General features: G+C 38.5%; 1 protein-coding gene across 1 annotated transcript in view; it reads right to left on the bottom strand.

Moving 5' to 3' along the window:
- Positions 1-5,552: 5,552 nt before the first annotated feature.
- Positions 5,553-17,183, bottom strand: part of LOC121324345 (adhesion G protein-coupled receptor A3-like) — a 41,639-nt gene continuing 30,008 nt past the window's right edge. Inside the window, exons 9-19 of the mRNA XM_041266086.1 lie at positions 14,333-14,534; positions 14,081-14,230; positions 11,345-11,506; positions 10,630-10,833; positions 10,312-10,519; positions 9,671-9,879; positions 9,219-9,343; positions 9,003-9,126; positions 8,551-8,696; positions 7,771-7,866; positions 5,553-7,233 (exon numbers count right to left, since the gene is read on the bottom strand). Of these exons, the coding sequence (XP_041122020.1) occupies positions 5,946-7,233; positions 7,771-7,866; positions 8,551-8,696; positions 9,003-9,126; positions 9,219-9,343; positions 9,671-9,879; positions 10,312-10,519; positions 10,630-10,833; positions 11,345-11,506; positions 14,081-14,230; positions 14,333-14,534 (2,914 nt within the window). The 3' untranslated portion in view covers positions 5,553-5,945. The remainder of the gene's footprint in view (positions 7,234-7,770; positions 7,867-8,550; positions 8,697-9,002; positions 9,127-9,218; positions 9,344-9,670; positions 9,880-10,311; positions 10,520-10,629; positions 10,834-11,344; positions 11,507-14,080; positions 14,231-14,332; positions 14,535-17,183) is intronic.

Here is a 17,183-nt window from a genome sequence, read left to right as displayed (position 1 = left end):
GAAACACATGTACATGGATTAGGGAGTGGTTAACATGTAGAAAACAGAAAGTACTGATTAGAGGAAAAACCTCAGAATGGAGTGTGGTAACCAGCGGTGTACCACAGGGATCAGTATTAGGTCCTCTGCTATTCCTAATCTACATTAATGATTTAGATTCTGGTATAGTAAGCAAACTTGTTAAATTTGCAGACGACACAAAAGTAGGAGGAGTGGCAAACACTGTTGCAGCAGCAAAGGTCATTCAAAATGATCTAGACAAGATTCAGAACTGGGCAGACACATGGCAAATGACATTTAATAGAGAAAAGTGTAAGGTACTGCACGCAGGAAATAAAAATGTACATTATAAATATCATATGGGAGATACTGAAATTGGAGAAGGAATCTATTAAAAAGACCTAGGAGTAAAAAAGACAAATAGATAAAAAAAAAAAGGCTAACAAGATGCTCGGATACATTGTGAAAAGTGTTGAATTTAAATCAAGGGAAGTAATGTTAAAACTGTACAATGCACTAGTAAGACCTCATCTTGAATATTGTGTGCAGTTCTGGTCACCTCGCTATAAAAAAGATATTGCTGCTCTAGAAAGAGTGCAAAGAAGAGCGACCAGAATTATTCCGGGCTTAAAAGGCATGTCATATGCAGACAGGCTAAAAGAATTGAATCTGTTCAGTCTTGAACAAAGAAGACTACGTGGCGACCTAATTCAAGCATTCAAAATTCTAAAAGGTATTGACAGTGTCGACCCAAGGGACTTTTTCAGCCTGAAAAAAGAAACAAGGACCAGGGGTCACAAATGGAGTTTAGAAAAAGGGGCATTCAGAACAGAAAATAGGAGGCACTTTTTTACACAGAGAATTGTGAGGGTCTGGAATCAACTCCCCAGTAATGTTTTTGAAGCTGACACCCTGGGATCCTTCAAGAAGCTGCTTGATGAGATTTTGGGATCAATAAGCTACTAACAATGAAACGAGCAAGATGGGCCGAATGGCCTCCTCTCGTTTGTAAACTTTCTTATGTTCTTATGTTCTTATTAGTACACAGCCTTGCTTTGTTTATATTGGAAACACCACCCTATACGGAAGCAAGCAGCTTGAACTAACAGGACATAACTGTGATTAACTTCTTGAAACAGCATATGCAGTTTAATCACTTTGACACTCATGTAAATAAATTTTATAGAATTATCTGGCGAGCAATGTTTTCAATGGGCTCATCCAGTTGATATTTCCTGCATCACGCGGCCATGTGATATGGGAAAACACAAGCTCAATAATACCAGCAACAGAGCGCTACCCCAGTGCCAGCTGTTAATTACATTTTTTGTTTTCTCCCAATGACATTGCAGTGCAGCATCATATCAGGAAGAAAAATTAAAAAATAAAACAAAAGCAAACAAAAAAATAGCACAGAACACCCCCGGCTACACAGCACCAGATTCTGTGGAAACCACAGGAGGTTTTAAAGTTGCAAGTTTAAACTGTTCACTTTGTTTACAGTCACATTATTTAACATTTTGTTCAAGTTATCAAAGTTGTTGGTACTTTAAATACAATTATTTCTGCAGTGCTCTCTCAGTCTAATAACTCACTGGCAAACTAAGCAGAGTAAGCCCCGCCGACAACAAGCAACACAGAACTTCAGACCTCTGGCAAGAGAAACATTGCTCACCAGAGATGATAAATATCGCATGGGGTAGTGTGAGATAAATGAGAATGAATGCCCATCCTTGGGTGGGAAGCTTGGATAAACCGCTCTACCTGATGCAGTGTGTGTGTGTATAATTTATTATATATATATATATATATATATATATATATATATATATATATATATATATATATATATATATATATATATATATTATAAAACCTTCTTTTGGTTGGTTTGTTATACATATATACATATGTATCTCCCAAAGTAGTAAGTAGACATGCCAATTTGGAAGAACAACAATTAAATTAACTAGGAGAGCAAAATGTGAAAAAAATATAAAAACAAACAAAAAAAAAATCTGTCTTTCAGGACTAGCTGAAACTTTTTAAATACGTTTAAATAAACCACTGTTTAAATGAAAACAAAAAACTGAGGAATCTACTCACTTTGTCACTTCAAATAATGTCTTTTTAGATTTACTTACCTTTGCATGTTTCAATTAAATTCATTTACTCAATTTAACTTAGTGTGTAGTTACAAATTTACAAATGGGACTATTTTATGGTGTGATTATGTTTAACAAAAAAAAAAAAAAAAATTGCCCTAAAACATGATTTATGCTTTTTGTTTTTCAAATACACAATTTGATTATAAATGCAGTAAGGCCCTTTAGGGTTGGAGGCCCAGAGGTGTCCGTATATGGATACCCTGTCAGGCCTTATTACACACACACACACACACACACAGTGCTGCTTGTAAGTATGTGAACCCTACATGGGGTGGTCTTTCTTCTCATATAGTTTAGACAATAAGACACACACAAAAAATAAGATATTTTCATTATTTAACAAAACATGTTTATGCAACATAAAACTCAGAAATCCTTGTGTGCAGAAGTGAACCTTTTGATTCAATAACTTGTGGCACCTCCTTTAGCAGCGATGAGCTCAACCAAATGTTTCCTATAGTTACTAATCAGTCTCTCGCATCTTCCATGAGGAATTTTTGCCCATTCCTCCTTACAGAACTGCTGCAACTCCTTCACATTTGAGGGCTGTCTTGCATGAACAGCCCACTTCAGGTCTTGCCACAACCTTTCTATTGGGTTGAGGTCTGGACTTTGACTTGGCCAATCAAAAACACAAAACTTCTTACTCTTAATCCATTCTTTGCTAGATTTGCTAGAACACCTAGGATTGTTGTCTTGCTGCAATACCCATTTTCTGCAGAACTTCAACTGACAGATGGATGGTCTCAAGTTCTCCTCCAGAATTTTTTGGTATAACTCTGAATTTTGGGTAACTCTGCATTCATTTTTCCCTCAATGATGCCGAGTCATCCAGGGTCAGAGGCAAAAAAGCAGCCCCAAACCATGACACTCCCACCACCATGCTTGACAGTTGGGATAAGGTTATTTTGGTGGTGGGCAGTGTTAGGTTTTCGACAAACGTGGAGTTTGTGGTTATGCCCAAAAAGACCAATTTTAGACTCATCTGTCCAGAGAACATTCTTTTAGAAGTCTACAGGATCATCCAGGTGGTCTTTTGCAAACTTAAGACGAGCTGCAATGCTCTTTTTGAAGAGCAAAGGTTTCCTCCTGGCTACCCTCCCATAAATACTACAGCCATTCAGTTTGCGTCTTATTGTTGAGGTATGAACATTGACATCAGCTGCAGCAAGGGAGTCCTGCAGATCCTTTTATGTGGTTCTGGGGTTCTTTTTGACCTCTATGAATTTTCTCCATTTGTAGACTATTGTCTTAGAGTGGACTGATGGAGCCCGAAATGTTTTCCAATGGTTTTATAACCCTCTCCAGACTGATGAGCACTCTCTTCCCAAGGTCCTCAGGAGGTCTCTTTAAATCGTGGCATGGCATGTTACATAGCTCTGTATGGGCAAGACCAAACTAACCAGGTTTCTTACCTTTATATGGGAGAGCACCGCCCAAACTTTGTCCTGGAGATCTGCTCTTTGATTGGTTAACTTGGTACCCCATTATTTACTCACCTGATTATAGTTACCTCCTTGATTGAGCCAATGCAACTTGAGGTTCACTTATTTTTGCACATGCACTGATTTTTATTTACTTATCTATTTTACTACATGCATCAATGCCTCTAAAAGAAAACACATGGAATTTGTAAATGTAAACCCTTTCTTTTTAGGACAGTAGACTGGTTTTGAATAAAACAAGGAATTCATAGTAAAAACTTGAAATTTACTAGAATTACACTAGGGGTTCACAAACTTTCAAGCTCAGCTGTAGCTATAGATACATAAACAAGTAGCTTTTGAGTTTAGGGAAATGAAAGCAATGAATAGAGAACAATGGGTGATCTGGAAATATGCACATTTCAGCATTACAAGAGCCAATCAAATCACGTGAGTTGCTTAACAGCTTCTAAATTCACAGCATTTTAAAAAGTCAAAGCACAGTATCTGCAGGCATGTTTCACTCTGGGGCTCATCAGTGCAGCGCAACTGTACTTTGACTTTTGGGAAAAGCTCAGGAGAGTAAGTAAAAACAAGCAGCTTTTGAGTTCAGGGGAATGTGTATGCATATACACACACAAACAGACACATTGTTTAACTTTCTAGTAACCATCAGCAGCCTGGAAGTTACAGCTCAGTGAATAATTATAAAGTTACTAATATGGATAAGATAAGAAAATGGATTTAAAAACATAGGGGGAATGAAATCTAAATTTCTATTGCGGTTATGAGGTTTAGCCAGAATGATAGTTGGCTGTTTAAAGGTCCTCTGTTTGCACGTCATCTTGTATAGAGCATATAGTTACTAATGTAGTTATTACGCACTAATTAGACACAGTTGGTTTCAGTACTTCAGGCTGCTTGCTGCTTGCATGTGGTTTGGAAGTCACGTGTCTTGCAGGTACAATGACAACCTGACCCATTCTAAAATGGTTGACTCATTTCACAATGGTTTAGAAATACAAAACCCCATTCTAGAATTGTGCATGGGATTTGATTCTTCGGTTCATGCAAGATATTTTTTAAATTATAATGCCATAATGTATCGTAATAAATAGCCCACCGTGACTTACAGCCTTTTCACACATACTTAAAGGCACTCAAGCTGAAATTGTAAAGTAATTTAAAAAGTAGGCTACAAATGTGGCAGCGGACTGTCTCTCTTTAGGGCACATGCAAGAACTTGCAGACTTCATACAAATGTTGAGAATTTAAAAAGAAAAAAAATTATGAGATTTTACCAAAAATGAGCCCAGAGGTTCCGGGGCTGTGCCCATAAACCCAATACAGCGCACTACCCAAAGAACACCAACCCTACTGTGATGCATGGTGGTGGCAGCATCATGTTATGGGTATGTTTCTCATCAGCAGGGACTGAGGCACTTGTCAGGGAAAATGAATGGAGCAAAGTACAGAGAAGTCCTTGAAGAAAACCTGCTGCCCTCTACAAGAAAGCTGAAACTGGGACGGAAATTCACCACTCAGCATGACAATGACCCAAAGCACACAGCCAAAGCTACAATGGAGTGGCTATGGCACGAAAAGGTAAATATCCTTGAGTGGCCCTATCAGAGCCCCGAACTAAATCCAATCGAAAATTTGTGGCATGACTTGAAGATTGCTGTCCGTCAACGCTCTCCAAGGAACCTGACAAGAGCTTGAACAGTTTTGTAAAGAATGGTCAAATATTGCCAAATCTAGGTGTGCAAAGTTGGTAGAGACCTCTCAACACAGGTATTTTATAAAAATTATAGTTTTTTTCTCTCAACCCCCCCCCCCCCCCCCCCCCCCCCGATCACTATAACAGTGTGGCGTACACATACACTTTGAATTTCTGACCACCTCGTGTGCTGTATCTCCAGAGGCCTTATGACTTTAAACTTTCGCAGCAGACCAGATGTTTTGTACACTTTCCTTTTATTCTGTAAAAAAAGATTAAAAAATGACAGCCCCATGGTATTCAAAAGGAACACCACAAGTCATGCAGCTTAACATACAAAATTATACAATTAAAGTACCGTATATCAAAACAGGATAAAAAGGATATAAAAATTTACAGAACTGCAACAAATGTCTTCATTTTCTTTTTGCTTTTTTTTCCTTTTGACATCTTCACAAATCAAATTATTCTGTAGTCTTTACTGGTTTAAAATAATATTTTCTGCAACACACACACAAAAAAAAAAAAAACCCACCACACAAAAAAAAAAAAAAAAAAAAAAAGTCCATAGCTTAAAGGAATGTCTCTCAGTTTAGTAAGGCAAGTGGGTTCATAATTAAAAGGGTATGGTCACTACACAGTAGTTTCATGTTTCCATAATCCAGTCCTTATATTGCCAGTGTTATCTGCATTTAGTAATGGCACATCGTGCCCACTGTCTTTTAGCAGTCCATTCTGACTGGCCAGGTTTAGGCCATATGACTTTTGCTGGCTGTCAAGTTCAACCATAATCGGTTGCTTTAAGCTGTCCCTGTTGTTGGGGATTCCACCTTTTCCACATTTGCCACCACCTCCCCCCCTGTCTGTACTTCTGCTGTATTTAGGCAGTGTTGTGCTAGCATCACTGCTGTCTTGCTGGCATTGACTTTGATGTCGTTCCCTGTATGCAGCCAGGTAGGCAGCTCTTCGGCTCTTTGTATGACTATCATAGTTGCTTTGGCGATTCTTTGGGAAGTAGTTCTGCATGCTGCCTTCCACACTTGTGGAAACGTCGTGTGCATACTCTCTTAACACAGTGAGCCTGCTAGCTCTGTGGGCTCTAGTTCTGTTTTTATGGTGCCTGCCAGGGTGCCCATTAGGCCGGAACTGCACCTCAATTGGAGACACGTGCATTTTGATTTCATTGTCCACCGAGTGCTCTGTCAAGCTGTTGTCCAGCTGTGCGGCTGTGTTGCTGGGCACTGGATTTGGCTTGCACTGAGCTGCCTCAGCCTGCAAATTTGTCAGCTTGCAGGCCTGGGAGGAATTTTTTATGCTGGATGCACTTTTGTTTGTGCAGGACGACTCTGCGCTGCTGTTGGTGCACTTGGGGGCATCCCCATTGCTGTTACTGGAATCTGTCAGTTGGATGTTGACCTGCATGGAGTATGTGCTCCTTCCAGGACAACAGGCAGCTATCCAGCAACGACGGACATCTTCTCTGTTAACGCAATGATGAACCACTAAAAAGGCACCGAGACCCAATGCTACCAGCCCAAAGAGACAGCTGAAGACAAGATCCATGGGATAATCCATTGAGACCGACAGAGCTCCAAAAAGCCACAAGACAACAAACAAAGGAAGGGTCAAGCTGGCCCCAAAGAGCTGGGCTTGAAACGTGTGCTCGTTCTCTAGTGCGGAGACAGAAACAACAGAGTAGTTCCCTTGGGACATCGACATGGAATCAGTGAGGTTGGTCTCCCCATGCTCATTTGTCGCCAGCCCCTGCTGTTCCTCAGCTGGCTCCTTCAGCTCATACTTTCGTTCTGGGTGTCTCTTTAACTGGATGAAGATGCTGAGGAAATACATGCAGTTGACGAAGATGATGAAGCCTGCAGGTCCATAAAACGCTCCTAGACTGGGCTCCCATGCCATCCAACAGCTATAACAGTAAACAAAATGTTTTTGTTTAAGAAAAAGTGGGTATTAACCAAGTCATACTGAAAAAACGCACTTTAATTTTACATAAAGATAAAGCTAAAACCACCTTGAAAAAAACAGTGATAATCCCCATGTTATTAACATTGAAACTACCCTTGGGGTCAACCCACTCTCAATAAAAGCAGCGTATTAACACTGATCCAGAAAATGTAGAAGGTTTAGATGTTTTTAGCTGTAAGAGAACGATTAATGCAACACAGTACACAAATAAATATGAAATAGGCCCTTCCACAGCTCTAAATACAAAACTGGAGCGGTCAGCATCATGTAAAAAGTAAACCAACGTTATCTATATTCTGCAAACACATGTAAAAAAAGAAAGGCCACAAGGGGGTATTCCATATGCTCCTTATACCCCCAAATTGGAGAAGCAGTTCCCATATATATCAAAAATGTAAAGTGTCACACAGGCAAGGGGGAGAAGTAGTATCATACTATTCTTTCAAAAAGGGACCCAAAAAGGTGCGCCACCACTTACAATGATGCATTCACTTGGCTCCCATAATTCTTTATATTGGCTGCTGCTGTGATTCCACAGACAATAACAGGGATGCCCCCTCCAATCAGGTAAAATCTGTGGGTTTAAAAAAAAAGGTAAAAAAATCAGGTTTGTTGAGATTTACAATAAAATATATATATAGCATCTTATATACCCTCTCAGAGTAAGTTTTTAGCTACAAACTATTTTATATTATGCCAGCATGACATACATTGGGAAATGGTATCTGTACTAGTGTATCTTAATCCTCAAGAGGAAATAAAGGGCACAAGGCGGCAATACTGGAAAATGTTTGTGGCGCGTTGATTGGCTTCAGCTGCATTTTCAGTCTGAACTCACAAGGCTTTTTGGAAGGTGGCATTACTACCACCATGTGGCTGCTTTGAAAACCTACTCCAAGACTTTGAAATTTTACCACCAGGGCTAGTTACATCTAGCATGCTAAGTCATTATTTTGGTCTGAAATTGTTTATTTAGGAGACGCCTTTATCCAAGACTAGAGTGTGCGAACTACGCATCAGCTTACAAAAATATCTCTCCCAAAAGATGGAGCACAAAGAGGTTAAGTGACTTGCTCAGGCTCACACAATGAGTTAGTGAACAAGCTGGGATTTGAACCGGGGACCTCCTGGTTACAAGCTCTTTTCTTTAACCACTGGACCACACAAATTTCTCTTCACAAATTTCAGGTAAACTACTAAATTCTGACATTTGTGCAAAATACAGTTTGCATAACAGTCTGCTATTCTTCACACCCACCTAAGCATGGGCCGTGGAGGGGGGGGTGGCTCCTCCAGATCTTCACACTGCTTGGCCTTTCTCGTCACCTGCTTGTAGATATTCCGTGCAGTCACCCCCACCCACAGGAAAGTAGCCAGGGTGGAGTAGTGCAGAATAATACCAACCTGTATTAAATACAAAGGATACAGTTAGTTAAACTAAAGCTAAATGAGGAGGGAATAAATATAAATAAATAAATACATACACTTCAGCATTATTGTCATTGCCTTCCACTCAAGAATACTCAAAGCAATGTACCGAGATACATTTATAAGAATGTTTCAAATCAATTTCCTTCTCATCCGCTAATGGAAAAAAGCTCCATTGTTATTGCTCATTTTATGACAGGGAGATGATATACTGCCACCCACCCTCCGTGTGAAAGACATTAACATTTAAGTCATTCGAAAAACGCAAAAACCATGACTCACAGCTTGGCAGACACTTCTGTTCTTGGACTGACTGACACCTCCGACAAACATCACACACGTCAGGAAAATATGAAAACACAGATTGACAAGCATGTGCCAGCTCTTGCTGCTTATCCGGATCAAACTAGGAAAAAAAAAGAAGAAACCACAAACAATTTAAAAAAAGACGGTGCTTTGGAATAAAACAATAAAACTCAACAATGTGTCTGGCTTTACCTGTGATGATATAAGTAGCTGACAATTATAACCAGGAGGCACAGAAGCAATATGACAGCAGCAGCATAGATGACTGGGTGAAGATGATCAGCAGACTGGGTGAAATATTCAACTCCTTTCAAATCCTAAATAAAAAGAGACTGCATGTGTTACTACAGTAAAGTTTGTGCATGATATTCCGGAAGTTAAAAGCACTTGCTGCAAATTCACATAATAAACAAATCAGCATACACTGCAAACCACTCGTTTAGGATGCTGGTTTTATTTGATTACATGTATTTAAAAAATGTAAACCTATGAGCCTCCCTCTGCCCATTTAAGAAAATAACAAAATGTTACATTGTATTCTGGTGTATGCAACAACCATTAGTCTCCAGTAACGAGTCTAACTTGCTCTATAGTTACACTAAATATAGCCCCTTTTTTCTACCTTACTGCAATAGCCTGCTTACCATTAGTACTGCATAATTACAGAGGGAATTGCACTGGATAGTGGTGACATTGTCATCAGAGTAGAGAATATGGCAGCCATCAGTTTCCCAGCCTCCCTGTCCATTGAGCAGGCTGAAATTCCAGCTTGCTGCCACAGCGTCCACTCCATGTGCAATGCGCCGGAGAGTCACGTTGACAGGGTTGAGCAGGTTTTTCAAATCATGACCATCTGATGAAGAGGCAATAATATGCATCAGTGCACAACAGCAACACAGAGTGCAACGATGCAAATGCTGAATGGGCCGGTTCCAGAGAAAGTACTAGATCCTATAGGCATTTCCTTCAGGAGGCTGGCACTTCATTAAAATAAAGAATATAGCTAAAGCAAGACAGCCACCCCAGAATACACATTTGAAGACATGAATATTTTTTTGTATTTTTCAAATGATACTCCTCAAATTTGTTAATTCTGCCTCGCAAAAACAAACTTGCATATTTAAAAAAGACAAAGAAACACACTGCTAGATTTCTAGCAGCTTTTTATAAGGAGACAGTCAAAGAGGAACAATATATTTATATACATATCTCATTTCTAGCTGCCTGGCTCCTAAGTTACAAGAGGTATAAAGCAAAAGTCATTTTGTTAACAAACCAAACCTACCTATCTTTGACAGGATGACAGGGGTTGCCACAGCTCTCCTCTTTCCATGGTCAGCCAGTGCTGTTGAATTCCCTGTAGCTTGAAAGAGTTTACCATTCCTGAAGGCTATGAGCTGCAGTTTGTAAACGACATCCTCTGCCTGACCCGAATCAGCTTGCTGGGAGAAGAGAGTTGAGGGCAGCTGTACAGAGGCTTCCACAATTGTATTCTGAAAGAATTGAGAGAATCATTAAGATATGTGCACTTGTAACGCATGGGCGTACAGAAATGGTGTATTTTAACATAAAAGCAGAGGCCATGCCCAAGCTGCAGGCCTACCTTGAGCGCCAGGCTGGATAGTGTGTTGGTGACATTGCATTTAAAGCTGAGCTGTTTGTCAAGGTTAATATCTGGATCTCTTCTTCCAAATTCCCCCAGACCTGTCCGGTCTCCAAAAGTAACTTTCTGGAACACAGTGCAGGTCATCCCAGTGAAACTGCTGGACTTGATCACATACGCTTCCAGGGCAATGTTTGGAGAATACTATTAAAAAAAAAAAAATAAAAAAAAAAGATAGAATGAAGCTATTCATCATACATTTTTAGGACAATATTTAATGTATTTCACATTCTGTGTACAGCAGTACATTGAGCTGCCATGTGCTGCATTTTTTTCTATAACATGCACCTCTTGTATGCTACCATACCATAAGATTAATCAAAAACAAATGCTATGTTTTGGTTAACAAAGCATTTGGATACACCCGTTTGAATTTTAATGTGAACATAAATCTCAGCATCTGCATTAGAATGTAGCTCTGTATGGAGGTTGGAGAGAACAGGAAAACAAACAAAAAAAAAACACATATCGGTCTAGATTTTGTATTTGTTTTATTTTATAGCTTAACAAATAAATCATTCTGGAAGAACTTACTAAAATATTCACAAGTCAAAACACTTTCTAACTCAAATCAATAAGTGATTCAATGCTATATCAATATCTGTGACTCTTGCCACTAGTCAGGGTCAATGGTAAAATGTCAATCTTTTCCTACCGTGGAATAAACCTGGACCCCGCTTGCCAGTCTATATCTGGCGATCCTCTGCAAGCACTCCACTATCCTGGTGCAGGCCTTAGCCTCCCTCTGAGCCATCCATAGCACACGCTCATCTGCCAGCATGATGTTACTAGCAATGTCTACCATAACGTCTCCGAGCTGAAAAACAACAAGCACTGTAAGAGGCAAGGTTTGCGCCTCTAAAAGAGATTAACTAAAATACTCACGGGAACATTTGTTTGGGTTGACACTTCTAGCTAATTAAACATCATGACACCCAATCCAAAAGTAAACAGCCTAAAATGTTTGTCTACTTGACTTAGTTTCCTATTATTTTAACTCACAGTTTAAGATTGTAAGTTTCAAATTATGGATGATGTGGTAGTTTTCTTATCAAGTCCCTAAACAGAATTTAAATCAAAAGTCACAACTGGAAATATGCACTTATTTGGACAAAATGTCAATCATAGACTGCTGTAAACTGAAACAGCTACAAGCTGGAGCTGGCAGTCAAGATATTTATCAGTTATTTGAACAAATTGGGGGTCTACTGCCACTGAACGCAATTTAAAGTCAATCCTGTTCATTTCCATCAGCAGCAGATCCATCAACACAGTTTTAACTGGGTCACCGACAGTCCGAGTCTCAAATACGGAATGAGAGAATTTGGTCTGGCCCTGTCACTAGACAGAGGAATTAATCAAATGAGAAGGATACCAGAGGTGGATTTTGAACAGTGGATTGCAAAAAATAAATAAAAACAACGATTAGGGCTGTGAATTGCACAGGAAAATACCGCTATTAAAAGGAAGTTGGTGAATTAATTTAACCAATTATACAAGCAGGGATACATATGGACCATATTTTACTTTATGTAATATCCAGATGCAGATTGAACTGATGGCAAGCCAGTTTGATATTGGAATGAGATGATTGGGTTTTACAGACCGATTTTTATATACAGTAGCAGATTTACATTTAAAAAGTACAACCTCAAAATAAATTTTCCACACTGCCACTCTTCCTCCGCCCTTTACGAATGTCACATTTGTTCTACTGATGATAAAATAAAATGGTCTTAAATGGAACACTAAGGCACACAGCAACCACATTTGCAGTTTCACATAAGGAAACTCGATACATTTCAGAAATCACTGCAGGAGTACCTACAAGAGATGAATTTATTCTATCAGCTCCATAATGAGATCACCAGCTGGTTTGTGTTCAATTTCAAGAATTAAATATGAAAATAGAACAGTTCCTTTGATTTAGACAGCAAATTATGCCACTAATCTGCAGCTGTCATCCAGCAGCTCGGCGTCTGCAGGCTGCATTCAGCAGCTGTCAAATATAGGATCCTCGATTTAGCACATCAGTATCATCAGAGCAGCGGGTAATTATTCACAGATGATTGGTTATTTGCCATGTCCTTTTTTTTGTTGTTTACTTTTGTCCCCTCCAGCAACTTTATATACAAATGCATTTTACTGTAGATCATGCCCCTCCATGTCAGTTCTTTAAAGTAACAGAGAACAAAAAAATAGCTTGGACTGTTTTAGAGAACTGTTTCTAGAATTGACAGGTGGTGTAATTGAGATAGGGAAAATACCGTATTTCCTATCCATCCACTTTATCTCCTAGGTCACGGCTGTTACCCAAGATTAAAAGCATAGACAAATAAATATTTGCTGTAGTTCCAGATAAGTAGTTTTTTGATGCAGGGACCTAGATTGCATTAACTGAGGCACACATTCTAGGTTGCTGCACCAAAAAAATACTATTCATGATTTCTAAAAGACAATCCATTTATTAATATAAAACAGATACAGGAATGGGGTACGGTATTATATCTTTTATATCATTTTATATTACATCATTATGCCAAATCATAGAACACTTAGCAGTATATATCCATCATGTTTTAAACTATATACATATTTATTTAGGAAATATTATCCGCTTAATATTTTTACAGACCTAGCACAGAAACATTTTTAGTTACCGTAATTTCGCATTAGCAGCAGTAACAGTTTTTAATTAAACTGCCTATTTAAAGTAAATACTGCCGATGCCCTCTAAAAATACATATATATTTAAAGCGCTCTACTATTGTAGGGCTGTCAATTGCACATACAGCAATTGACAGCGTTTCCAGTGTAAAAGGTATAAATAGCTAATGCTTAACAATGGCACATCATTATTTTGTCCCCGTCAGCTGCATACATCCCCCTCATGCTCAAATTCTTTGCAGTGTTGTTTAATTGTTATGTGTGGTTTAGGCATTTTAGAAACAAACGTCTCTTCTCTTCTCTTCCATCACAATTTTAATTCCCAAAGTGGTGAACGACTCTCTCCAAATTATACATCTGCAGAAGTGCTAGTCAGAGCTTCCATTTCCCTTAAGACTGTGTCTATGGTAACAGCAACGATTGCAAGTATTTATTTTAAAGTATTTTTGTATAAACCTCCCAGTTTAGAAATGCCATTGTATGTTTGCTTTATAATGATTTTTTGTTTTATATGCTGTATTTAGTATTTGAGAAAAAACACAGGGCTCTAAATATAATCCTTTTCAATTGCATGGAACGGGATTATTTGCAGCTGTTTGGATCATGATGAAGAAAAAGGACAATCAGTGACTATCTATATAATTTAATAGATCCAGAATTGTAGTTTAAGTCAGCTTTAAAAGTTCCATACAACATTCTTAGGGAAATAAAATCTTGCAATTACCTCTTTGTACTTCTCTGCAAATCTTCCAAACTTTTCAATCAAATCAGCCACAAAGATGACGTCCATCTTGTCAGAGAAGTTTGCTGCTTCCATAGTATAAGCCAGTAGCTGCCGTGCGGTTGTGACAGCATTTGTGAGGTTTAGAGGCATCTGCAGAAAGTTGTTTGAAGTTTATAGTTGAATAGTCTATTCTGTTTACAGTGTCCCCCCCCCCCCCCCCCCCAAAAAAAAAAAAAAAAAAAAAAAGTTTACCTGGTTAATTATGTACAGCACACGTGTGACATCATTTTCATACTGACATCGGGAGTAGTCTTCTTCCGCCCAAAATCCACCACGGTCACATTGCCGCCAGGCCCTCCTCTCATCAGGATACCCACCAGGGAAAACCCCACTGCCTGCCGAGTAGCGGGCACAAAGGTGGTACGCAGTGATGCCTGAAAAAGTCCTTGGCCACCTGCAAGAAATTAGTTTTGTTTTTTTCAATTCTTAAACCACAAAATTAACACATACTGTAGCTCCTTTCTAGTATCTCTACAGAGTATAACTAATTAAATTGTTCACAGTTTATTATTTATTGCACTTATATAGCACTTTTCATACAAAAGTATCGCAAAGCACTGTACAGTACAGAAAAAAAAAGACCAAACCACAATATTTGTATAGCATGTCAAACATACAACTGCCACAATTAGACCTTTTAAATAACAGATGTAAATAACAGTATACACAATACAAAAGCAGAAATTTTAAAGTTACATTAAAACCCGCTAAGATTTTTAGTCTCGACTTGAAAACTGTAACAGTCCCAGCTTCCCTGACAAATGTAAGCACAGCATTCCATAATTTAGGCACTCTACGAAAAAGTCCTTTTATTGACACTAGGAACAACCAGCAACCCCACATCTTGTGATCTTAGACTGCGGTTTGGAAGATACGGGCTCAGTAACTCCTGCAAATAACTAGGTGCTAATCTATTTTAGGGCCTTGTAAGTTAACAGTTTTCTTGGTTTTAGTCAGAATTCCAGCAGCGGTATTCTGAACAAGCTGCAAGAGGAATACCACACATTTTGGGACACCTGAAAAAAAAGTGCATTACAATAATCAATTCTAGATGAAACAAGGGCATCAGATACAGAAATAACTGGTCTAAGTTTGGCTATATTTCTCTAATGGTAAAAAGTTACTTTAGTAATTTCCCTATTATAGACTTAAATGATAGATCAGGATCAAAAATGCTCCCCAAACTCTTAATTTCTACCTTAAATTTTGATGAGAGACTTCAAGCGTCAAGCTCATGTAATCCCACATTTCCTTTCAGTTGGTTCTGTGATCCCACTAGCATAACCTCTGTTTTATCTGAATTCAACATTAGAAAATTCTGTGACATCCAATGCTTGACTTATGTAAAGCAAGTACTGTATCTAATAACACCCAGGAAAAAGAAATTCCTGGCTTTAGGGACAAATATAGCTGGGTATCATCAGCATAGCAATGGAAGTTCACTCTGTCTGCGGATAATGTCACCTAATGGTAGCAAATATAAGGAAAACAGCAAGGGACCGAGAATGGAGCCCTGTGGAACACCACAGACAACTTCGGCTAATGCCGACTTCACCTCCCCAATAGGGAAAAACTGAAACCCTTAATTAAGTTGCCAATAAATCTAAGTATTGCTGGCCATTTTGGGTTTGCTTAAAATAAAAAAAGCAAAAAAGTTACATACTTAAGAATGAAGGACCTTTTTAGACTTCCAATTGTGAGGAAGGGACTTAGGCAGTTTTTAACACTTTCTAAAGGATATGCCGAAATAAACTTTTTTTTTTTTTTTTTTTTTTTTTTTTTATGTACAGACTTGAATAAAAATCAAAATGCGAAGAGAGTCTTGGCACATATCCCTCCCTGGATTCACCCTTGGCTTAAAGAAAATGCAGCAGCATATTAATAAGCTCCTATTTGGAACTAACAGACAAAAAGTCCAAACACTTCTCAAAGTTTTTTTTACTACTATACCGCTGACAATAGTTGTTGCCAGATTGGGCGGGTTCATGCCCAATTGGGCTTGGTTTTTTGTTAATTGTACGTGAAAAAATGGCTTTGGGTGGGTGCCTACTTTTTGCACTAGTTTTGGGCATTTGTGCTGATATCAGATTTGGATAGTAAGCTATGATTCACATCACTGTTGCTAAACATCGTAACAATATCTATGGAAATTGTTACTGCTATACATTGCATTGTGGGTAGAGTATACTTTCAGCATGCCTGTTAAAGGAAGATCAGTTCTACTGGTATAAAATAGGAAAGAGTGGGAGAATGACAATAATAATAATAAGTAACACAATTTTTGTTCCTGGGTAGTAAGTGTTATTTCCTAATTGCTTATGCCTCAAAAGTATAGAAAATGGCTATTATTCCCCACAAACTTTGCTTTTGTGACCAGGACAGTGATATTTTGAAATATCACTATTTCCAATGGGAAAACGGGCAAATGTGTGTCTTTTCGTTCACAAAGTCAGAAAAGAACAGTTCAATTGTTAACAAACATTATTTGTATCTAAGGGTTAGGTTTAGGATTAATAAAAACCTTATTTAATTTTCCAAACACTACTACAGTAAAAATCTGAACAGATTTCAAGCATTGACTGGATATTGATCTTCCATAGGGCTCTGGTGTTTGCAGTTTTAGCTGGCTTATTATATATTATTACCTAACAGTTAACAGAAAATAAATAATGGACATTAACATGTTTATTAGCTGTTTGTTAACAGTTAATAAACCAAAAAACTGGCCCTTAAAATAAAGCGTGACCAGTAACCTATATGATCACTCTGGTACCCATAGCGACAGTGCGTGTGCGCGCACTGCAGAGTTCTGAGAATCCTAATATCTTACATAAAATGTAGTAAGAGACTGGACAATACTTATTAGGCTACTTCAGAGCTACTTTAGGCAACATACTATTGGGCTACTTTTGGGATGGTATTTGGTTGACTTTGGGCTACAAATGCATTTTAATTTCTGGCAACCCTGCTGACAATAATGCAGTCCTAAGTCATACCCCAGCAGAGGAGATAATGCCTAATTGCAAGGCAAAGGAGAATTTGG

Source organism: Polyodon spathula, chromosome 1 (genome assembly GCF_017654505.1).
Source record: "Polyodon spathula isolate WHYD16114869_AA chromosome 1, ASM1765450v1, whole genome shotgun sequence".
NCBI classification, from domain to species: Eukaryota; Metazoa; Chordata; class Actinopteri; order Acipenseriformes; family Polyodontidae; genus Polyodon; species Polyodon spathula.
Note: the sequence above shows the minus strand (reverse complement) of the source record. Positions and strands in the feature narration are given on the sequence as shown.